The 14,976-nt window shown below is 44.1% G+C and overlaps 1 protein-coding gene across 6 annotated transcripts in view; it reads right to left on the bottom strand.

Annotated features, from left to right (window-relative positions):
• Nucleotides 1–13,765, bottom strand: part of slit2 (slit homolog 2 (Drosophila)) — an 89,440-nt gene extending 75,675 nt beyond the window's left edge. For 3 of the 6 annotated variants that reach the window (XM_074686204.1, XM_074686195.1, XM_074686213.1), the window contains exons 1-4: nucleotides 12,832–13,764; nucleotides 11,950–12,021; nucleotides 9,182–9,253; nucleotides 2,432–2,503 (exon numbers count right to left, since the gene is read on the bottom strand). In XM_074686204.1, coding sequence (XP_074542305.1) covers nucleotides 2,432–2,503; nucleotides 9,182–9,253; nucleotides 11,950–12,021; nucleotides 12,832–13,034 — 419 coding nt within the window. In that variant the 5' untranslated portion in view covers nucleotides 13,035–13,764. Of the gene's footprint in view, nucleotides 1–2,431; nucleotides 2,504–9,181; nucleotides 9,254–11,949; nucleotides 12,022–12,831 lie in introns of all 6 variants that reach the window. The other 3 variants (XM_074686221.1, XM_074686180.1, XM_074686187.1) reach the window with 2 other exon arrangements.
• Nucleotides 13,766–14,976: the final 1,211 nt, after the last annotated feature.

Below are 14,976 nucleotides of genomic sequence, written 5' to 3'. Positions count from 1 at the left end.
TTTGAAAGCTTAAAAGTTTGGAAACTTCTGACCTAGACAACAACTTCTACCTGACGCAGTAATTCCAATAGTAGACGACAAGAACCCTTTAGAGTCCATGAGATACCAATGGGAAGTCATGAGGGGCCTTCCAAATAACAAAAAAATCAATGTATTTAAATTCCATATTTTAGGCTTGGTTTTTAAATTATCCAAGAAAATAACAGATGTGTCATCAATCTGCTTTTCCTTTGTTACCATATAACCCCTGAAGTTGCAGCATTTCAATGTACAGCAGCACCCGCAAAGTCACAGCATGCATTATTCTCTGCAGACCTGTTAAATGAAGGATCCACAGCTCTAAGTGAGCATGACTCACATGTGTGTGTCTGCTTTTAATATTATATGTCCACACACTCCTTCAATCAACATGATGATCACTTGTATTCTACTTTGACCTTTTTTTTTCTTTAATTGGTTTGGGAGTTGTGTTTGTGTGTTGTTCTCATGTCCTTTTTTGGATTTTGGATTGACTCAGTCGTGCTTATACATGTGGCTGTGAGCAACATTTAACCACCTCGAGGGACAGTGGCCAGTCTCTTGAGGATCATGGGTTTGGAAACCTCTGCCCTCATGCTAAATTGTTGTCATACCTTAAAACCCATGTGGTTCAGGATCCAAACCTTTGGTCATAAAAACCTTTTCCTTAATGTTAACCTCATTTGTATGAAAAATACTAAGCCTGGAGAACTGAACAGGGGAGCATATGTTAAGAAAATCCAGCAAATACTCAAACATACACACACTACATACACAGATTTTCCAAGCTCCAAAAATGTGAAAACATAATTTTCATAATAGCAGGTTGAGCAAGTGTTCTTTTATAGCAGCGCTGTTGCAAAAACAGGGAGAGTCGATCCAGTTTACACATACCTTGTGACCTCTCTGTAAAAACTTAACAAGATCCACTTCAGAGGTTCTCAAGGGTTTCTGGTTTTGATTCTCAAAAATAAAAACACTCTGTAGGGGGGGTGCAGAAGTAGACAGATGATTTAATATTGAACAAACAGACCTAAATACTTTTGGCTGAGCCTTCTTGTTGGCGTTCGTTCAGAACGACTTCCATACGTCTAAAAAATCTGCCTGTAGCTTTGAGTCTGTAACGGCTCCAGCAAGGCAATTTCTCTTTTCAGCGTCATTTAGCAATTTTCATTTCAATCAGTGTTTTTCTTTGGTGTGTGTGTCAGTCCACTTTAGATTTTACTAAGCAGAAAAAATTATGAAGGAAGCTGCTCTCAAGAATGAAGAGTTCTTGTTCAGTGAAGATGTTCCCCCAACAAGGGACCGTCTGCTAAACACATTCACCTGGAGAGCTGAGTCGCACACACACACACACACACACACACACACATACACACACGCGGGAGAGAAATAGAGAGGCTGCTTGTCTGCGACAGCTGAGCACAGCGCTGTATGTTGAGCTGTATTTTTACCTCAGCCCACACGCTGAGCAATATGCCAACTCTTAGCCTTGAGAAATACTCACATGCGCACTTACAGAAACACAAACACACACACCCGTAGACACGACAGGTCAAGCCCAGCCAGCCACCGTAGTGTCCGCAGAACATAAACAAGTTTCACACACTCCCTGAATCATCTGAGCTTTTCAATGTTGTTCCAGATAAATATACTCAGCCACGCATATAAATACAAGCAACCATAATTATTCCCTGAGACCACAAACGACCGTGACGGGAAGTTAGTTCCCACAGTTTCAGCAGCGTAGCAGCCCAGCCCTTCAATCCTGGAAATCCACAGCTCGGCTTACAGGACAGAAGAGTGGGCCCTGAGCGAACAGTGGAAGGTGCCTGACGACAACAAACAGCGGTTTGGGACGCAAACTGGGACGTTTATGTTCTGTGACTGACGCTATTTTCTGCCTGTGAAACACAAAACGTAACTCCAGAAGACAAACCTGTTCCTCTGTTCACTAGCGTCAACCTCCTCTAATCTCCATCGCTAGCTTTCTCCTCTTGATTCTCACACACTCACACACACACACTCACACACCTCTCTCCCAGTGGGTAGCAGCTGTTTGAGTGCTAATCTCCATTAGCTACTGAACTGGCTGCTTTGGAGAGGGCCATGTAAAATCTGTTCTCTCACTCCTCTCACTCCTTCATCCAAGTAAAACACCACGGCTGCGTCACAGAGAAAACCAGATATTCTTTTTACGACCTTACAATGTCTGTTGCATATTTCAACATGTCGTTTAAAGTCACAGTTAATATCCTGTATGAGCTTAAAGGGAAACACACAAACACATCAGAATTTGGCGAACAGTTCATCTGAGGGCTCCAAAAACACACCGGGAAACAAACAACATTTCATTGAACAATGTAGAGAAGTGAGTGATGTAAAGGAAGAGAGGAATAAAAACAGGACTTACAGTCTGTAAAGCTTTGTCGTTCCCAGGAAAAGCAGCTCGGGGAAGACAGCCAGATTATTCCGATTCAGGCGCCTGGAAAAACACAGCATAAATTAGGGAATAAACTCTACCTAGCCTCCTTCCAGACAGTGTGGGTGAAGCGGTTTCATGTGTGTATAATTAGCTTTTTTAAAGAGAGATTCCTGTTTCCTGTTAATCATATCAAATTATGTTATGGTATTTTGATTGTAATACAAGTCTGAACAGTGAGAGGAAGTTTGAAAGAATACGGAGATTGATGGAGACACTTTTCAGACAGAAAAACATACAGAGTCTGTGTTGCCCTGATTTAAGGGGTACAACATGGCTGCCAGACAAACAGTGGACTCAAGAAGAATGAAGGGAAGGCCAGGGGGAGCAAGACAAGGGAAGGGGGTTCAGATGAGATGATGGGGAGGGGAGGTGAGGAGAGGGGGGGAGTTTTTTTACCACAAAGGACGAGGAGAGGAGATGATGTGGGAAAAACAAACAGGCAGTCTGGCCGGACTACCGAATGTGTGAAAAGGACCCCACAGAGTAAACAAGGCCCTCACAGGGGAAGAACTCACAACAACCCGTCGTCTCACACACACACACACACACACACACACACACACACACACACACACACACACACACACACACACACACACACACACACACGCACACACACACACACACACACACACACACACAAACAGAGGAGTTGAGAGAACTCGGCTGAGTTTAATAATCTGGGTGCGATCATTTAACCCTGGTTGAGTGGATTGAAGAGGTTTGTGTGCCAGTGTGTATTTGTGTGTATGTGTGTGTGCGAGAGGAGAGTGAAGCAGCTGAGTGACACAGTGAGAGACAGGCTGCTGAAACAGTTTAACCCTGACACACACATTCACACACACACACAGATCGACAGGCCAAGCGACGGATGCTGTGCTGGCTGCTACAGGACGAGAGGAAAAGGGAGGAGAAAGAGGGATTTCAAAGTTATTACAAAAGTGCAAAAGCCCTGCCACAGTTTGCATGATTTACACACACAGAACCACATGTTAATAATCTCAGATTTTAGCAGAACAAAATGTCAAAAACTCTTTTTTAACTCCCTCATTAAGTCTCTCATTGGCTTTTTCCACAGTCTGCTTCACTATCACATGCTGTGGACTCTCCTTTAATTACGTCACCCCCTCTCTGTCCACCCTGCACCCACAGGAACACCAATAAATGACCATGCCGGCACACGCGCACGCACACATTCACACTCCTGCGTTACATCAGAGGCTTCTGAAAAATTTAACATCCCTCAGAAATGATGTTTCTGAATTATTCACTCCTCTTCCGTTAGCGCCGGCTCCGGCAGCTAAGAGCCCCACGTGGTCCCACAGAGGGGCCCGCTCCTCCTGCAGGTCCTGCCCAGCCGTGAGCACCCGTTAGTGGGCTAGACCTCCCATGGGTGAGTGCAGGGGCGGTGGTTGGAGGGAGGGAGGAGGAAGGAGCACAGAGAGGGGGTATGAGCTCATACTCTTTTAATAGGTGCAGTGCTGTCAGACTATCAGAATAAAGTAAAGAATAAAACCAGGAAAGGTTTTTTTAGGTGCTCTGCTTTGTATACGTGTAATTATTTCCTCAGAACAGTCTGATTCATTAAGCATTACGTTGACACTTTACCTCATATTTCTGACTTATTTCAGCTCAATCTTTTGAGTTAACGTACAGCACAGGGGACATGGAGTAAACAGGAGACAAATGTTTCACTTTCTGTTCCCTGAGGGTGAAAAAAGCAAAACTCATTTTACAAAACAGTTTGCAAATGAAACAGCCCCAGGGCTCTGAGTCAGGATATGTCACTGCAAAGTCAGCAGACTTTAATTATCTGCTTTAAAAGACAAGAGACAAAAATGTCTATCAGTTTTCCAGAGTCCAAGAGGATATCTTCAAATTTAGTCATTTTGGTTGGATGAAATTGGATTTCAATTAGTTATTTGATTTGAAAAGGACAATGGATCACGAAATCCGGCGGCTGAAAAACTGTTTACCAGATTGGAAGAGTAGAAGGAGGACAGAGAGGTAATGTAACAAACACTAACTGTTTTTAACTATGTAAATCTATGAGCATACGTTGAAAATGATCTCAAGAATGCTGACCATGGAAGGGTCTTTGACTTTTTTATAAGAAATGTATGTTGTGGTCAAAGGGAGCACCCTGACATGAGCTGTTTTGTGCTTGCTCCATCAGCACAGAAACAATATAAAGTGGTTATAACCAAGTGGGAATCTCTGGTCTAAGACTATGAGACAATGCAGAAGTGCTCAAATCTGCTGTTTCTCGAGTGTCAGCTTGAGGCTGGCTCTGGAAGTACCGGAAGTCACATACACAATAAACCAAAAAAAGCCATTTTCAAAGCAGAAATTAACCTATTTGTAGCCTGGTTCAAAAAACGTCTCCTGTCTGAGACGCTAATTTTACTACTGGCACCCACTGCACGGGGGGTGAATTTTTTCCTAACGCGGCCGTTCAGATGATATTAAGATCGTGAGCTCCCCCAATTAGCGGCACAGCTGAGGGTCATGTGACAGCCGGCGCCTTATGGCTGGAGGCGAAGCCCTTGCCACTACCAATATGGCCGCTATAGCCGATGTGCTTCATTTTCCGTTTCAGAACCTGACGGGTGACGTCGGCGAGACTACGTCCATGTTTTTTGTCTATGGTTATAACGTGTTCGGCTTCGCCCACAGAGCTGCACCTGTATACTTAACTCATAGGTGGTCGCCCAAACTCAAAGTATCCTTGTGATATTTTGATTTATTGCACATAACGGTTACTTGTCCACTGAGCCGTCTAGCCTGTGTTAATTTTTGGCTTAACCACATTGCAGTGAATGTGTTAATGCTAACAGTATTAAATCAGTGGGATGCGCTAACAGTCAGAAGGTTAAAAACAAGCTGTGGTGAAAGTGATTCTCTGAGCTTATTTCACTTTCAGGATTATATTCTCACTTATACTGAGCGCCCCCAGTGTCCCTCTCTAAGCACTGACAGCTTCTGACTCGAGTCATGAAGTCGTCTGTAGTGGTTCAGCGGTTTGGACACAAAGGAGTTTAATGAAACACTTCCACAGTCGAGTCACATTAGTCAAAGTCTGGCTGGAATAAGGCTGCAGACCGAGCAGCCAGTAGTCTGAGGTGTGAGAGTCACTCCAACGAGCTAATGTCACACTGCAGCAGGGTGATAATCCCTGCAGTCGTAAACAGATGCTAGAGGCTCACAAACCACACAGTCAACACACACACACATTCCCACAAACGTGTACGGAGGGCCAAAACTTTATAGATAAACACATGCATACTCAAGCAGAACTACACACACACACACACACTTGAAAAAAAAGCGTTTTACTTCTTCAGGCTGCAGAAGAAAATTACAGATCTGGGGATGAAATTGCTCTGCTGATGATACTGCTGCTAAAATTCTCTAAAAAATGCCACATACACTCAGAGTAAAGTTGTCTTAGTAATTTATTCAACCCTTTAGCCCTTTATCTGATATTTTTCCAAACCTTTTTGACCGATAACATAAAATAGTGACACAGAAATTGAGTCTTCTGACCTGAAGCTTGAATTTCTTTCCCAACACCATAAAGCTTAAAAACAGTCAGCACTTTTAGCAACCTCTCCCTGAACTTTCAGTATTTTCACTTCTCACTGCTGCTTACCAACAAATATAACAAATGTCGAGTGAGCGCAGCACAGGCTGGCAGGGAGCCGGGAAAATCCATCTCGAGTTGCATTTCAGGCACAACTGCTGTCATGAAAATGGGGTTTCTTGTGTGTCTTCACAGTACAGATAATTTCAAGCTCTGCTGCTCAGTAAGTAAAAATGACCCCAAATAACTATGTGAAACTTTGCCCTGAAATGATCCGGGAGAACAGTGTTATCACTCAGCGGCTTCAGAACTAATCATTTAGTGCTAATACAGAGCTTTTCTTTGAAAATCCATATCCTGCCAGGTGGGATCACTGTTACAATTATCTTGTTATTCAGACTGTCCTGTGCAGAATCACTTAGCTTTAAGTTTAATTATCCTTTGTACTCAGTTTGTACTCAGTGCTGATATACAATCTCACTACCTGTAATCAGGTCTACTATCATCCATCCCTGTTAGGATTATCTTTGACAATGTGATCACTCAATTACAGGCTAATTATCTGAGGGTTTATTCCACCGCTGCTTCCTCAATCATCGCCTCAATGCCTGTAATTACTGTTTTGTTTCTCTCTGCATATCTGTGGCAGTTATCGCCTTCAATCTCACACTCTGAATTGGACAGAGGCTGTAAAGCAGTCAGATGTGAGAGGGGGATAAGAGGATCAGGAACTCCTGGTTTTCCTTTTCTACCTCCTCAGAGAGAGGGTGAAGAATGTTTGACATTTATATGCACACACAACAATGGAGAGGAGGAGAGTGAGATGGGTGGGTGCAGAGGAAAAACACGAGATTAAAGAATAAATGAAAGAAGGTGAGTGGGTGTAAAAGAGGGGGGGTTAAGATCGAGACTAAACCAGTACTGACAGAGCAGCCTTGCGCAAGTTAATGCGCATGCATGAGTGCAGCCATACTCATGCATGTGTTTATGGGCATGCACGTGTGTTGTGACATGTCGATCTCCTACACACCTCCTTCGACCCCTCCTCCAAACCCCCTCAGCTACTGCCCCACACCTGACCCCACCCTGCCCAGCCCTGCAGGGCCTGTCACAAATAAAAGCACAAGAGGGGGAACCGTTTTCCACCCCTGTGGGGGGCAGTCACTGTGGATTAGTCAGCCCAGTTTAGGGCCCTCTCCTCTGGGTAGCGGTGCCCAGCAGGTCCCTCCCAGACCCCCAGTAGACAGAGGTCTTTGAAATGAGCCCCCAGACCCAGACTCTGGAGAAATGTCTTTGTCTGATAGCGGTAGGGAGCATTGGTGAGTGACTTCATCTTTGTTTTTGTGAACATGCCACGCCAGAGACGCTGAATTACAGTTGAAAACAAGTGTGAGGACAACAAAAAACAGCCATGTTGTGTCAGAAAGTAAACCCCAGTCAAAGATGTTTGTGGTCTTCAGAGTCAACACAAAGTAAGCCTGCATGGTTTAAATGTGAAAGACTTCATCAGCTTAGGTTGTTTACAAACTGGCTCTGCATACAATTCACCAGCATGCATCATCCCTTTTAGGAGAGCATCATTGTTATCAAAGCTTACTGATAAATATTGCGTGCATGGACCTTGCAGTGGGAATTTCCAGATCTGCTTAGCTGGTCAGAACACAGCATTGGCTGCATTAAAAACACAAGCAGATTCTCTGTAGTGGCCCACAGAGTTTCTTTATGTCAATAAAAAGAAGCCATAGTGCAGCAGAGCTGGGGAAAAAACAGGCACGACACTGCCTGAGACAAAAGCAGCCTGGGAATCATGATATATATCAGTCTTTGTTTGCCCCTGAAGAACTGATCCAGAACAGCTATTGAATTTTGTGCTGCATGTATTTACATCAGCCTGTGTACTGGTGTGTAGTAAATGTGTTTGCAGGTTAATCAAGGGTTTTAGTGTCTTTAATTAAAACTAAGTCTCTGTTAACATCTGATATGTTCCTCTCTTTCATTCACACACATTTCACACCCAGCTCACCCGTCAAGCAAAGTTGACAGTTCACACAATGGACATATCAGCAGTCAGAGGTCCACGTCCTCCTTCTGTCTCTACCATGACTTAATTATGCCATAACTGCCTCAGGCTTGGATGCTGGATGCCAGTGATTCCAGGCCAGCGCCGTAACAACCTAAGGCTGTTGCTCGGTCGCTGCCATGTGACGCATTCTCCAGATTTTCCTCCTGGACTGAGACATTGGCAGCCACGCATCATGACAATGAGTTTAAGTATTTATGAATATATCGGTGTCAGGGGTCAGGGGGGAGTTTTATGAGTATAACATGTGTTCCTTCTTATCTTATGGCCGTCAAGTTCAACGTAACAACCCAGGTGAACCCCTCTTAGGAGCTTAAGTTTCAATTCTATACGAATGTTTATACTTTCTCAAACAAATAAGACACATAAATCTTCCAGATCAGTGATCCTGGATTGAACTTTGAAACAGGTTAACGACAGCCAATTTGCAGAGTTGATGACTGAAGGAAAAGAGGACATTGTTGGCTCCATCTTTTCACAGAGATCTGTGGATAGTTTGTTTTTCTTTTATCGTGTTTTTCGGTATTAAACCTGTCCAGGAAATATATGGATGGGGGATCAGGGGAAGGAGTGAAACCCTGGGCCCCTGCAGCGGGGAAAAAGTCTCTCTCCACAAGGGGAATGCTCCATTAACTGAGTTAAACCAGAGACCTACTGCATTTAAAACACATGCACAGCACAAAATGATGAAACAACTTGTTCACTAACAGAGAAAACTTAACATCCTTCAATGTGGATGTCTGACCACCACATGGATCATAAGACCAAAGGCTCATTAACCTCATTTCACACATGCAATGACCTGAAAAGTTTGCTGTTATGGCATATTTGTCCTAACTTGTGTTTGACACAGAGGACTGAAGCTGCTTGACCATTTGCAACCTTTTTGTATTATTGGATTACATAGGTGGGAATATGTGTGCTTGTTGGGGATGTGTATGGTTCAGGAAGTTCCTGAAACATGTTTTGGATGAGAAACAAAATGTCAGCCGTGTACTCTTGAAATGTTACTTACAGTCTCTCCAGCTCCTTCAGGTCCTGAAAGGCTCCTCTCTCGATGGTGGTGATTTTGTTCTCCATTAGCTGCCTGAAGGATAGACACCAGGACAGTGAGACGATAAGAAACTGGACCAAAAAAATAAGAGTGAGAGACGGAAAGAGCCCGAAAGCTGACAGAGCAATTTTTGCAACAGTACCTTAAGAAGGCGAAGAAAAGAAGAAAGATGGCTGGAAGGGGCCACAGATAAGAGCGAAAGGAGGTGAAGGAGAGTGGCACAGGAGAGAGTAAGAGAGATTGACATCTGAGAGAAGAGGGAGGTATGGAGAAGTAAAATGGCAGCAGGTGTGAAAGAGAAAGAAGAGAAATAGATTTGGTGGAGATGGAAAGTGATAGAATGTTAAAATAGCAGAGAGAGGAGGGAGAAGACAATCAGCGGTGGGTCGATGGAGTCCCAGAATTGACTTTAAAACCCGGCCCATCAGTTGGACAGCAGCTCATCTATCATCCAATTTACTCTCTATCTAACCACATAGCTGTGACTACTCATTCGCTTACACTGGCACCAGTCCCACAGGAGCAGTGTGCCGACCACGGCCTCACACACAAATACACATTTCTATAGACCGCATGGTCGACAAGTCAGATATCATTCAAAAACTCCTTTTTCTCAGTGGCCTGTCAATCGACCACAGCTCTCCAAGCAGATAAGTGACCGAATATTCCAAGCAACAAACCTGAAGGAAGTTCTTTGACCTTCATGATTAAGCTTGACAGTCTGTCAGGCTGTTTGTCCATCTTCTGATTTTCTTTATGCGGTTGGTTTCACATTGTTATGTGTGTATACTGTGCGTTGTACCACCACACACATCCTCAGGGGCCTGTAATTTTAGACTGGTAAGCCTCAAAGACAAGGTGTATCTGTATATTCAAATGAGCCATAAGCTAGACCATTTGCATCAATAATTTAAACTCAGTTTAAATTTTACCCAAAGCTCTTTCCATAAGTCTTCTGACAACTTTTTTTTTGCTATTTCTGTCAAATTTGCTAACCAAACCAAATACCTTTAAGGATATTTGAAATTCCAACTTTGTTGACACCAGGTTGGCTCAAATGCTTTACACAGGTCTTGATAGAGAAGGCACTGGGTTATCCTCACTAACTTTGGCATACATTTGTTAAGATAAAGTCTGAATGACCATAAACAATTTGGTGCCATTTGACCATGAGGTAGTGCCACATCAGAGATATCTACAAGCACTTCTGGCTGGGCCTTGGCCCTCCCACTTCTTGCCTCAGCCCAGCCAATCAAGCTGCTTTTTCTTTCAATAAATCTGTAATCAAGCCAGTCTGAACATTTTAATTTGAACTTTGTTTTAGAGGTGCGACTGCCATGCATATCCCACCACAGGTAAGGACATACAGAGGGGAATCTATAGGTCTAGTAAAACACTGTATGCTTTTGCACTACTTATGAAATTGATGAAAGATAAAAGGAGCAGGATTTTTTTGTTTTTATTTTTGATACGCACATGGGTGACTTTATTTGTTGATGATGAAATGAAACATTGAAGTCAATTCAATTCAATCATTACAATAAATCATTCCAATGAGCCCAAATACAGGAGGCATTTTTTCTGAGGTAATTTTTGGGGTATTTTTTTCCTTTATTTTACATAAAAGTGGAAGAGACACAGGAAATATGGGTAGAGACATGCAATAAACAGCCATGGCCAATAATTGGACCAGCTTCCTATACAACAAAGACTATAGCCCCTATACATAGGGTGCAGACTTTATCTGCTGTACTGCTGATGGGGCACTGCACCAGTGTCACAAGACAGAGTTGCATCGTTGTTTCTGAATCGTCCATTAAAAGGCAAATTTGGGGGATTTTTTGTCCTTTTTGATAAAACATACAGAGAATGTACTTATTGTCATGAGTACTTGCCAAGAAATTGTTTTTTTTTGACAAACTAATTGTTGCTCTACGTGAAAACCAAAATTGTGTTTGTTGTTTGACCTCTTTAGGTAGACATGAACTCACAGGAAACAGTAAGAAACTGAAGCTTTCTCACACACACACACACACACACACACACACACACACACACACACACACACACACACACACACACACACACACACACACACACACACACACAATTAAGAACATAATCTCTGGAGGAATTCCAGCAATGTGTATTCCCTGCCATTCACTTTTAGACGCTGAATAGCACACACACAAACTCTCTCACACACACAATGGAGCATGCTATCCCTGTCCAACTCTTAACCTGGATCAATCCCAGGTAAGAAACGTGTACTAACATGACTCCTTCCTTTCCTTCCTTTCCTTTCCTTGCACCCTCCCTCCCTTCCAGCTGCATTCCTCCCTCCGTGGTTACACCTAATGACCGCTATCTCTTTCCCCGTGTGCCCGCTGGTTAAAATAAGCCCCTCCTGACACTTCCACTGGCAGATTAACGCGACAGCATTAACAGGTGCCTCTTCTAGTCTGTGCAGTGACACACACACACACACACGGGCTGAGTGAAACGCCAGCTTCCCACGACTACAGACGCAGTGCTGCATGCGGCAGCGTGATGCTGATCAGGAGTGGAAACAGTTAAATCTGTATGTTTTGGTGTTTCAGGGAAAAGTTGTTAGGATTGAAAGCTGTTGCTTGTCAGAGGAGATGACGAAAGAATATTTTTCTTATGACTGAGTTCTGCGAAACAGAGAGGGACAGGAAAGAGAATAAAAGGGGTGAAATGCAACTTACAACACTCGCAGATGTCGCAGTCCTGCAAAATCCGCCTTGGAGATTTTGGTGAGGTTGTTTGCATTCAAATCCCTAAACAGGAAAACATGAGAAAGTAAGGACTGTCAGTGCATATGATGGGATACATTAAAACTACATCGTCAAAGCAGGTGAACAGGTCGTCTGAAGGTTTTAAAACTTGTAGTGTAGCGGCAGACGAGCTGTCACTTGAGCTGTGGCAAATTCTAATTTCATCAATGGGGTCTCAGACTCATAAAATGTGGCCTGTTTAAGCGAAAAGCCCACTTGTCCAAATCCGTTTTTGATTAACTTGCTGGTCCCCAGACAAACCGATGTGGTCTACGGAGGCTGTGCTAATGCAACAGTGCGAAACCACCAACACAACCACAGCAGGCAGAGCCCTCAACTTCAGCTCCGCGATCAGACAGAATCAGCACATCTGAGAGCAATAAGAAGACTCATCTTGATAAGAAGCAAGATAGAAAAACTAGATTTCATTTGTTGCATTTAAAGCATTTACGACACTTTGTTCAGATTTCCCTGCGCTGCTGAGATGTGTCCCGAAGGAAGAAGCCTCCAAATACTGAGTAATCATGCAGTTCAAATGCACGAAGTATCAGTTAGAAAAAACAATAACAAAGAAACATAAATGATCCAATGCAGACATGTTCGATAAACACCCGAAAGTGTGAAAAGCTTTCCATAAACTCTTAGAATCCCTTCAAGAGGAGCTCAGGTTGAACACAGCAGGTCAGTGCACACTTGTTATGCAGAAATAGATCTTATTCTGGGGTTTTCCCTGTAAACCATGTCCACATGTTGGGAAATGTTCGGTGCAGATTAAAGCCAAACTGGTTTAGCTCTTCCCCTCCGTATACTTACAGTCTCTCCGCGTTGCGGGGTATGTTCCTGGGCACGCTACGGAGCCCTTGGCCGTGACAGTCCACTGTAGTCCCGGTGCAGGAGCACTGTGTGGGGCAGGGCTGGCCGTCCGCTCCGCCGGACAGGACCAGGACCACAACAGCAACCAGCAGCCCCGGTGCAGTCACCGAGGAGCGGCTAACGGGTCTCACAGCTCCCACCATCACTGCGGCAAGTGGGGGCCAATATGAAACCCACAAAAAGTGAGACAATGCAACAAGGGCGTTAAAAATAAAAGCCCTGAAATTCCCGAAAGAGCTCACCAAACTCTACACAACGGGACTCCGTCCTCCTTCGTGCTGTCCTCCCTATGCAGACGTGTGTTTGGGAAAATTCTTGTTCTGGTTTTACATTTGGGTCTTCTTAGAGGTGTTTCGGTGTGATGGGTCTGTGAAGTGGAAATGTGGTCCCCCTGAGCAGGGAGACAGGAGCTCGAAGAGGCGGTGGACCGGCTCTCTGGCTGCGCTACAGCGGCGCAAACTTCCACATGTCCCCGGCATGCGGTGCCCAAATCTCCCCGGTGTGTGCTGTGTTTGTGTGCGTGCGTATGCGGACCCAAGCCAGTGGAACACCCCGATCTGATCCCGGGAAACACACTCTCACACACACTTAAGTGCGTACACACACTCCAGGTGAGGCTGTCTGGGTTATTAATTCACAACACGCGTCCGGAGAAGAGGCAGCAGAGCTCGGTTCTCCCAAGAGCTCAGCAGAGGTCACCGTGGAGGAGAGATATTGATCCTGATCATGTATCGATTGCCGGTCAGTGGTTAGGGTGAAGGCAGCGCGAGGGAGGAAAAAAGCCTCGTGAAAGACCAGCGCGCAATACTATAATCCAAGTGAGCGTGGTGCGTCAAAGCGCTGCTCCCGAGAGTGTGTGAGAGGAGAGAGAGGGGGAGACGGGAGCGGGCACGTCTGCTGCTACTGCGTCTGACCAGACGACTCTCCCTCTCTCTCTCTCTGACACACACACACACACACACACACACACACACACACACACACACACACACACACACACACACACACACACACACACACACACACACACACACACACACACACTTTCTTTCCCTCTTTCTCGACATACACACGCCGTGTTTCCCTTGACGGAGCAGCAGGTCGTCCGTCAAACAAGCAACAGTTGACCTCGGAAGGACACTTCTTCCTCGCTGCAGTGTCCCGGTCATCTGATTCCGTGTTTATGTGGCCTCAGGAAGGCGACAGAGCTTCGTAAGAAACCTTATGCGGACAAAACGGGGAAAAACCCACCTGCCTCTCAAATTTCCACGGCTGGTTAAAGCTTCACAAACATTAAAAGTACACCTGTCACCATGATGGACACACGCTTGTTTTTGGTGGGATATCATAAACCCTCCTAAGCTTTTATTCTCTGGGTAACTCCAAGGAGACAGAAACTAATCAAGTTAAGTTAATTTAATCATTATAAAAACTGAGAGCTTTCAGGCTCTGTTACAGCTTTGGGCCATTTACATCTTAATAAAATGTGGGTTTCCTCAAAGAAGAAAGCAGTGAAAACATTGTAGAGGCATTCCAGGTCTGTGAAAGACTTCCCAGCTGTCAAACCCCCAGAAACCCTTCATTCCTTAAAATTTTAGCTTATTACCTCCGCCAAGGAAGTTATGTTTTTTGGGAGAGTTAGTCTGATTGTTTGTCTGTGAACAACATAACTCAAAAACTAACAAACAGATCTTGATCAAATTTTCAGGAAGTGTCCAAAATGGGATAACGAAGAAGTGATGAAATTTTGTAGGTAATCAGGAACACAGTCTGGATCCAGAATTTTTTTAAAGGAACCTTTATCATTGTGAGATAGGGCTGTTTTCACCATATCTGTATATATAACTCAACGGTGAATGGTTGGATTGCTTTGCAAAACAATACAAGACAAGGTCGCCATAATTTCTGACAGATGTAAAAGTACGATCCAGATCTTGGCAATATTCTGGATACTAAGATCTAAAATATGAGATATGTACTGGGTCATTATAATTTTCAACACTGTCAGGGAACAAATTATCACACAAACCTGCAACTAACACCAAGTTGTAGCAGAAAGTCTGCTGAAAGGGAGTATAACATTAA

This window comes from Halichoeres trimaculatus, unplaced genomic scaffold (genome assembly GCF_033239565.1).
Source record: "Halichoeres trimaculatus isolate MK-OKI-2021-1 unplaced genomic scaffold, fHalTri1.1 fHalTri1_scaffold_2, whole genome shotgun sequence".
Taxonomy (NCBI): domain Eukaryota; kingdom Metazoa; phylum Chordata; class Actinopteri; order Labriformes; family Labridae; genus Halichoeres; species Halichoeres trimaculatus.
This window is presented reverse-complemented; position numbering and strand designations above follow the sequence as displayed.